The following is a 9,958-nucleotide window of genomic DNA, read 5'->3' as shown; positions in this document are numbered from 1 at the left end:
AAGATTTGGAGATATTTTACAACAAATTTTAAGAAACATTTCTCTATTCTTCTCCATTCTTCTGAAACACCGAAGCCAAAGTGATTTTGATTTTTGTTTTCATTTTGGATCCATTTAGTGAGAATTTTGACTGAAGTGTGAAATAAGAAAATGTTCTCCATTAAATTCTCTTTCATTTGGCATAAGTTTTTCATGGTTTCATGATTAAAGTGTTGGATGGGTGTTTATGATGGATGAAGAGGAGTTTGAAATTAAATGAAATAAGATTGGATTTTGATCTTAGGAGTGTTATGAGATCATATACAAACTTGAAAATTGATTAAAAATCACTAAGGGGATCAAGTTGTAAGAATTGAACATGTAGGGGTTTATGAGAAATTGTTGATTTTGATTTACTTTTGTTATGGGAATGATTAGAATGAATGTAAATGAGTTGTAGGTTATAAAATCAAACTTGAAACAAAGTTGGAGACCATTAGGGAAATGCCCTATAAGTTTCGGCCTAGGTGAAGAAATTTTGGGGGAAATTTATGCAAAAATTTCTTTAGGGCTTAGAATGGATGTAGGGATGATTCCATATAATTGGAATTTAATTTTGGATAAATTTGGATTAACGTAAAGCTTATAGGACCTTTTTGCAAGTTTTAAGAAGTTGAAGGATTATTAAGTAAATGATGGAAAATTGAGGTACTATGCTGGAAATTGGTGCTAGAATAGTGAATTGGACTATTTTGTAAAATGGTAAAAGGTGAAGGACTAATTTGGAATGTCTAGGAGAAGTTGGGGATGAGATGACAAAAGTATAAGATTTAAATATTAGCTTGGAAAATATTGCTTGAAGTTGGAAATGGTGACTAACATAGAATAAAAGTGATTGGTAGGGACTAAATTGATGAATTTTGAATTATGAAGATTGAATTTAAAGAAATGTGTAATTGTGAATTAATTGTTAAATTATGAAAAAAAATAAGTGATTTATGGTTAAGAAGTATTATTTTTCAAGGACTAAGAAGGTTATTTTGCAAAAGTTGAGTTAGAAATTTATTAAGTTAAATAAATAGTATTGAATATGTATTTATCGCATTTTTGAGATTTTGTTCGAATATGTGTGTAATATGTTAGTTAAATACTAACATATGTTTGAAATTCGTTTTGGTTGGACAAATGAATTCCCAAAATAAAATTTGGTAGATCATGATTGTAATCAAAGTCAAGGTGTGCGAAAAGAAAATGATAAATTGGATAGCAATTGAGGCATCAGGTGAGTGCATTTAATTATATATAAATAATGAGAAAGACTTGCGATAAGTCAATCTCAATTTTATCTGTAAGGAAAAGTTTTTAAAAATTGAATTTAGAATTTATAAATTTTATTACTATTATTATTTTATTTTATTTAAATGATTTCAGGCACGAATTGCCCATCAGAAAGATTTATGAGAATTTTATTTATTTCATACAAGTGAATGTTTTGATATGTGGATTGATATTCGAATGATTTTTAGCTATGCTTGTCATTGTTATTTGAAAAGTATGTTGATATCCCTACGGTATGATTGAACTAAGATTTTAACATGAAAGCTCAATGTATGTGTAATGATAATTAAATGTACAATTGGTATGTCATGAGGTGGAGTATTATAGATCGATCTAGACTAGTGTATTCGTGCACTTTAGTGTTGGTGCATTCGTGCACTCCAATTTAGTGTTTTATGCACTCCAGTATTAGTACCATTGGGTACTCTATTATATAGTACATTTATGTGCCCTAGGCATTATGTGTGTAATTATAGGGTTCATGGTGTTTTGACGTCATGAACTACCATCTCGATACCTAGTATAGTACTACTATCTTCTACAGTACCTATACTTCAATTTAACACTCGATGAGATTCACGTACCTTAAGTTCTCTCGCGATATACATTTAAACTATTGAATAATGAATCTAAATGCGTGGAATTATGGTTTGAAAATAGAAATTTAAAATAAGTTCCATATATATGTTTTCTTGATTTATTTGTACATAGCTATTTTATTATGAACTTTTATACTCTTTGTTATTTATTTATTTTATTTTATTTTAATTAAGCCTAGTATACCTCAGTGAGTATGATATACTTAGCATGTGATTGTTTTACATGTCGGGAAGGACAAAGAAAAGATTATCGAGTAGGGAGTTTCTCATCATTACCTCAACAGTGCCAAGTTTTCATCTGAATTGGTAAGGACATATGTTTTAGTATTTTATTTCAGTAGTGGCATGTATATTATAAAAATTTTAGTGACTCTGATATTAATGTTTTAATACATGGTTTGTAAAATAATAGTTATTACTGTTAAAATATGGTATTAATATGGTTAGTAGTATAAAAGAATAATATTTTATTTGTTGATTAGTTTAATTTTTAAATTAGATGATTTTAAATTGTAGTACTAAACAATGTTGAATTTCTTATTTAATGTTTAAAATTAATTTCGGTTTTGACATTTTCTTATTGAATTACATTTTTTTATGAAATTACTAGTTTAATATTTATATGTGATTTGGAGTTATAAAATAAAAAAACAAATTATGGGTTTTTTGGCATAGTAAATGTTTTATACGAGTATTGTGGCATCTTTAATCTTATACGAATACATATATGGGTTAAAGGTGTTACAACCTAAATTTAAATTTGATAAAAAATAAAGAATTAATATAATTTTTTATATCTAACTTCAATATTGATTTTAATAATGGTAATTTAGTACTTTAATTTTTAATAGTTTTATTAGGTATCTAATTTTTTAATGGTGCAATTTAGTATCCATTTCTATACAATTAGGTACCCAAAACTTTATTTTTGATTGCAATTTGGTACCTAACATTCTTTTAAATCGTGTTCATACCTAAAATTTTAACATATAACTTTTGAATTTGTGACATACATTAATTGTTTAATTAAACAGTATTAAAATTTTAAGTATGAGCCAATCATAATTGAATATGTATAATTAAAAAAATTAAAGAATATTAAAATTATAAGTATGAACCAATCATAATTGAATATGTATAATTAAAAAATTGCGGGTACCTAATTTCATCAACAACAAAAAAGGTATCCTAATTCGGTCGGCCACCGAATTAGTTCGGTCGGTTTAACGGTTAAGAAAATTTTTAGAATTCGATTAACGGTTAATTCGGTTCGAAATCGGTTAATTAACCGAATTAACCGAAATTAAATTTTAAATATATTATATATAACATATGAGCTTAGTTCAAACCATTTAAAATCTAATTAATAATTTAAGATTCAATAACTTTTAAACCTAAATCAATATTAATTAATTAAAAAAATTATTATAAAATTTTTATTTATTAATATATTATTTAAATTAATTGTAAACTATTTTTTGATTAAAAAAATATTAAATATATTATATATAACATATGGGCTAAGTCAAACCATTTAAAACCCAATTAATAATTTAAGATACAATAATTTTTAAACTTAAATCAATATTAATTAATTAAAAAATTTATATAAAATTTTTATTTTATAATTATATATTATTTAAATTAATTATAAACTGTTTTTTTAATTAAAAAATATTTAATTTTTATATAAATTCGAAATTCTAAAAAAAATCAGTTAATTCGAAAATTAACCGAATTAACCTAATTTTATTCTGTTCAGTTAATATTTTTGAAAAAAAATTTGATTCGATTAACAGTTAAAAAAAAAAATTCGATTAATTTTATTAATGATAGTTCGATCAATTCGATCACCGAATTAACCAAATGAACAACCCTAATTACATTAACAGGTCTACACACTTTAAACTTCAAATTTATAGAGAGCAAAAACAGAAAAAACAAGGTACAAAGAGCATCACTTTCTTCAGCAGATGGGCTTGTAATTGTTGCATGTTTGATTTCCTTTGCTTAGCTTTTTTATATTTAATAATTTTCCCTAATATGATTCGTTCCCCCTTTAATCTGTTCTCGAATTTTATTTAGAATGTTATTCATCACTTGGATTTGATTTCGATCGCTTCGATCTGCTATATTTTCCAGATTTTCTTTCCATCTTCTTCTATATAAGGCAATAAATGAAGTTTCTGGATTTTTTACTGTTTATTTTTGTTAGTTTACATTTGAAAATAACCATTTTTGCAGCTTACAGTTAAATCCGAGGCAGGGAATTGACTTCAAAATAGGAATAAAAGAAAATGGTACGCCGATGATATCCTTTTCTTTAATTACTTTATATATTGTTGCATTTGTTAATATATATTTGGTCAATGCATTTATAAAGGTTTAATTTTCTCTGACTCCCTTGCGAGAATTTTTTTTTTTTTTGGCTATTTCTTGACTGTCTTAGTAATTTAATCTGATTGAACATAAGGAATATGAGATATAAGTTGCAGTTGAACTGTGGAGGATTTGATAGCATATAGGCACCATAAATGATTAGTAAAAGGATAGAATTCCTATGAGAAAAAGAAAATACTTTCTAGATCTAAAATATCGTTAGGTGTAGTATTTGATTATTGATGACTTCACGGTCCAGTGGGAGGATATTGAAATAGGGGGAAGGTTCAACAGTTGGTCGATTTGGCTGTGGTGACTGGGATTGGGAAATAGCACAGGTGAAGTGCTGAATAATCCAGCATGAGTGTGTTCTATTTTTTCTAAGTTTTCCTATGTATTTGAAGAATCTTTAGAGGGATATACCTCCTTATGTCAGACATGGGTGTCAGATACATTTATGTGTCTATGTTCAGTTTTTTTAAAGTTTTTCCAGTGTATTTGGAGGTTTATGGAGGCTCATATCCCTATATTCACTGGTGTCACACATGAGTATTTAAAAGAAAAATTAAAAGTGGAACAACAAAGTAAAAACAGTTTTTGTTACTCCTTGTGGGGACACAGAGAGTTACTGGACTATGTAGAGCCCATCCCAAGTTCTGTCACTTGTTCAGGGGTTCGATTTAAAGAAAGATCTAGTTCCAAGCTGGCTGGTTGTGTTATGTGAAAGTTCTGTGTAATTGTAGTCTGGGATTTACTAAATTGGATTCTTAGAGGGTTATATCTCCATATATATGTCAAGACACGGGTATCAGATACAGGATTGTGTCTAACATGGGTATGTTTCAACTTTTTAGAAGTTTTTGCAATGTATTTGGAGGATTCTTGGAGGGTCATATCCCTATATTCACAAGTGTCAGACACAGGTATTTAAAAGAACAATGAAGAGTCGGAACAACATAGTAAAAAGTAAAACTGGTTTTATTGCTCCTTGTTTGACAACTAAGGACGGTTACTGGACTATACAGAGTCCATCTCAATGTTCCGTCACTTGTTCAGGTGCTCATTGTAAAGAAAGATCTATTTCCAAGCTGACTGGCTTTGTTATGTGAAAGTTCTTTATCTAGTTGGAGTCTGGGATTCACTAAATTGAGCATTCATTGGATTCATCTGGTGGTTTGTTTTGGTTTGTTCAAATAGCAATTCATGCGTACAATCTTGTCAAACGGCGCATATGCCCAACAGCAAATTTCTTTGGTTGGTGACTACAGATAAGTGCTGTGAGCTTGATCACCTTGCTAATGACCAGAATATTAGATAATGAGTTCTATACTTCTGTTTATGCCGTTGAAAATATAAATCTTATCTACAGTTTAAAAATTTCCATACCTACATTTTATATATTGACAACCAATTCATCATTTATAATTAAAGAATCAGGACTGAGGAACACTAACAGTTCTTCCATGTAAGCATTGGAGCAAATGTAATACAATCAAATGAGATGTAAAAGCAAAATAATGAATAATAAACTATAATTTGTTTTCTCGGGCCAATGTTTTATGTGAGGAATACAGTGAATATATTGTCAGTAGTTATTTCTATTTAACTTGTTTTTCTATATAATAATCAACTTGAAGCATGTTTCTGGCATATTCATGTATAGCCTGTGGACTTCGGATTAATTGCCACAACTTTTATAGGCTATGTACATCCGTGTGAAGCGTAGCAAGACAACATACTTTATCCAATGTGATCCTACTGAGACTACCCTAGACATTAAGCAAAAGTTGCATACCCTCATTGATCAACCTGTTAATGATCAGCGTTTGATCCTAATGAATACTGGGGAAATATTAGAGGATTCAAAATCTTTGGCAGATCAGAAGGTATAAGTTACATTCTCTCTTTATTCTTTCCTCCTTACATTATGCTGGAAAATCATTTTGCAGCTGTTTGATTTGATATCTTATATCTGACTTTCTTGTATAATTCTTTGAATTATTTTTTACTTCTAATGTGCTCTGTGCTTTCAGGTTGAAAATGATGCTGTTGTGGCACTGACCTTGAGAAAAGGTTATTTCTCATTAGTAGTTTTCTTGTTTTTCAGCTTTCGTTTCTTTTAGAAGTTTCTTATTACACGTCATCCATGTATTATAATTCCCATTTCTAGGCTCAAGTGATTTGCATCAAAGTAGATGAATTTTTCTGGCACAGGATAAGCCATAATATATACACTTTCCAATTTGAGTCTTAGATGATAGGTAACTTGTGTTTTTATAATGACGTACTAATTTCTGTATTTCATTTGGTAGGTTAAAAAGGACTCTGTTTGCATTTACTATGTTATAAAACAAGTGAATATGCGTTTACTATTAGTGGAGCACTTGCAAAAGTACAATACACTTGTATATGTCAGTCCTCTTATTGGCTATAAGCCATGGAAGTTTTCTGCCTTAGCTTAATAGGTATTGCCGCTGAAAGTTTAAAGGTTGAGATGCTAAAAAAGCCTCTGAACTATTTCACTGTTCTAAATAAGCCCCTCTATACTTAATGTACCCAAATAAACCCTTTTTCTTTTGATTTGTACCTAAAGAATCCTTTATTTCAAATGAGATATTGATTTAAGTGTTCATCTAGATATACATTAAAGGTTATCGGCTTATAGTAATGCATGTTAAAGATGAAGGGCTTGTTTGGTTAAGTGCTTATTTGGCTGTAACAAAAATATAGGATCTTATCTGAATGAAGTGATAAAGTTTAGCCATTTTGGTATACTTTAACTGACTTTAAACTATTGCCTCTCTAGTATGGAACAAACCTTAAGTTGTGATGTCTTTTTCTCCATGTAAATTGTTAAAATCATAAATAAAGTGGAATTTATTTTATCTAGCCTTAGAAGTTGTATTAACTTTTTAGAAACTTGGTTAAGCACCCTCTTTTTAGATGCATGTTTGTGCATGCATTTTTAGGCATCAACATTTATGCATGCATGGGAATGCTTGGGGCAGTATCTTGTTAAAAAAGTGTTAAAACTCTTGTCCCCAAGTGATAGGTGATCATTCACTTCAGCAAATTTGTTATACTTCATTTTATCTTCTCTTTCTCTCCTCCTCCGTCTCAATGTGTTTTATATCTTTTAGTCTGTGTCTCTGTGTTTGTTTTCCTGAAACTGAGAATGTCGGCTATGCATTATGATATCGACCACCGCTTACAACTACATCTATATTTAAAGTGGCTAGTGCCAACTCCGGATGACCATTGCTGCAGTAGTTGAGCGTGTTCTTTCCTGCAGCTCTGGCCGTTGTTTACGTGCTTCTTTTTCAATATCGATTTGTCAAAAATGGATAGTTACACTTCTCTTGCATTGTTAATTATGCGAAGAGATTGAGGAACAAGAAGCATATCCTATACTGTCTTTACCGTATGCTCCGTGTCATCCACCCTAACCCAACCAGCATTTTGACAAGCTTTCATATTTTCTGCATGCAGATGACAATGAGTTTGAGGATGTCAACATTGTAAAACCGAACGATTTCTACCCATCTCGTGATGCAGACAACGGGAATTGGTGAAACCACAAATGAATGTGAAAAGAAGTTAAAGCTGATACACAGAACTGAGACTCGGCAATGCAGACAGTAATTTCTACCCATATCGTAAGTCGTGATGTTTTCATCGTTCCATGGTCATTATGCATTGGAACAAGTTTAACAGAGTAATTTCATGCATCAACTCTCAAAATTAACTATAAAGATAACAAGTTTTCTGGGAAATAATGTTGTGTTGCATTCTTGTTTGTGAAATCCCTGATTGAAATCTTTATTTACTTTTTGAGGAATAAATTAATGGTGGTAAAAGAAAAGAACTACCATAACTTGAATAAATTACAATGCCTTTGAATGTGTGAGCTTATGAAACAAAGATGAATCTCCATGAAATTTTCAATTGCCATGTTCATTCATACATGAAGTTTCCCTCATTATTTATCTCCTATAATATTAAATTCAGAGTTCAAACCTATAATAGTAAGGGTAAACTATCTATTGGATCACCCATCAATTATTTAGTTTTTATTTTGGTTACTCAACAATTTTTTTTTTTCAAAATCATACCTGATGTTATGTTTGATTTTGTTTTCTTTACTCGTTAAAATATTAACCGTGTTGGTGACGTGAGATTTTTGTAATTTTTTAAATATTGATATGGCGTTATCTTATGTTGACATGTTAGTATTATTGTTAATTTTATAATGTAGGTGAGCGAAATAGAATCAAAATGTAGTACTAGGTATGATATAAAAATAATAATACTTTTTATTAATCCGAGGTAAGTAATAGTATAAGGAATAACAATAATTCTTGTACCATTAAGATCACTCGGTTTGTGTTAAAAATAAAAATAATTTAGTGGAAAAAAAACTAAATAATAAGTGGTGGTCAAATAGATGATAATGGTCACTTCCTTGAATCAGTATTCTAATAATTCACAAAGTCATTCAAAATGAAATATACATAGCCCTTAAATCCTGTCGTTTTCAGTAATCTACTCTCAAGTTTTCCATCGACACTTTTGAAAATTGCATTTTATCCCATATTTTTAAATTTTATTGAAGATAATTTATTATATACACCGACTATGGTAAATTTAATAATTAGTATAAGGAAATGTCTCATCACCAAAAATACAAAAGCCGAAAACAGGAAGCTGAAAGTTACGTGTTATGGGGGAGACAGGATGTCATCACATGCATCAAAAATTGGGGAACTTAGCCAATAATTTGTGCCTCAAATCTTAACAAGTAATGACAATGGGTCAAATTTGTCACCAAAAAATAATATATCATTTAATTTTGGAACCAATATTTGTGATGAGATTCATTGCATAAACAAAACATGGGATGGGGTCCTCTACGTGCCATGGACTTTTTTTGAGACCAAAAAACACTATAATAAAAAAAGTTTAATTCTTTTAGTAATATAAGAAACATCTTTTTGTTAACGTTTTTTATTTTGACTGGTGATTGTATTATTATTACTCCCATTATTTATGTATAAAGGAGAAAATAGATGGTTAGAACCAATTAAACTTTTATTTAATAAAAACAATTTATCATCATATTACAATTTTGTTATTAGTATAATGTGATTACAATATAGTATATGTCTAAAATATTTTTAGCATATTAACAATACACGTTATGTAAATGTAGCTTCTCGAACTTAAGTTCTTTAAAGAGGATAACATTTTTTCTTTTCACTAAGACTATTTAATGGGTATTACGACTCCAAGCCATAGTTAATATATTTTTTGAATAATCTAGGATGATTATAAGGTAATATATGTTTATAATTTTCTTAATTATTGAAAACGAATACACACTATTTAAATCCAAAATCTTTTGAAAAAAAAATAAAACTCTCTTTAAGTATTAATATCGCTTGATGGGTCCATAATCAATACAAATATAATATGTTTAAAGTGTTTGAAATGATTGAAATTTAAAAATAAGAGGAGAATTAATGTTATAGTGGAGTGGACCACCATAACTAATACTGTAATTGAAAAATAGTATATTATATGAAAGAAAATAATGGAAGTAAACAACATATAAATGTGAGTGAATTAAGACGGGAATTTAGTTGAGATGGGCCTGGAAGTAAATT

General features: G+C 29.2%; 1 protein-coding gene across 1 annotated transcript; it reads left to right on the top strand.

Moving 5' to 3' along the window:
• The first annotated feature begins 3,891 nt into the window (after positions 1 to 3,891).
• On the top strand, positions 3,892 to 8,068 carry LOC120144606. Its single transcript, XM_039158637.1, has 5 exons — positions 3,892 to 3,910; positions 4,161 to 4,216; positions 5,996 to 6,181; positions 6,329 to 6,368; positions 7,785 to 8,068. The coding sequence occupies exons 2-5, from the start codon at positions 4,214 to 4,216 to the stop codon at positions 7,865 to 7,867; spliced, it is 312 nt and encodes a 103-aa protein (XP_039014568.1). The 5' UTR covers positions 3,892 to 3,910; positions 4,161 to 4,213; the 3' UTR covers positions 7,868 to 8,068.
• The last annotated feature ends 1,890 nt before the right edge of the window (positions 8,069 to 9,958 follow it).

Source organism: Hibiscus syriacus, unplaced genomic scaffold, assembly GCF_006381635.1.
Source record: "Hibiscus syriacus cultivar Baekdansim isolate YM2019G1 unplaced genomic scaffold, ASM638163v2 tig00110890_pilon, whole genome shotgun sequence".
Classification (NCBI taxonomy): Eukaryota; Viridiplantae; Streptophyta; class Magnoliopsida; order Malvales; family Malvaceae; genus Hibiscus; species Hibiscus syriacus.
The sequence above is the reverse complement of the archived record's forward strand: the minus strand, read 5'-3'. Positions and strand labels throughout refer to the sequence as shown.

Coding starts and splice junctions, on each gene's coding strand:
- LOC120144606 (XM_039158637.1), top strand. Junction 6,182..6,328: donor AATCTTTGGCAGATCAGAAG/GTATAAGTTACA, acceptor CTGTGCTTTCAG/GTTGAAAATGATGCTGTTGT. Junction 6,369..7,784: donor GGCACTGACCTTGAGAAAAG/GTTATTTCTCAT, acceptor TTCTGCATGCAG/ATGACAATGAGTTTGAGGAT.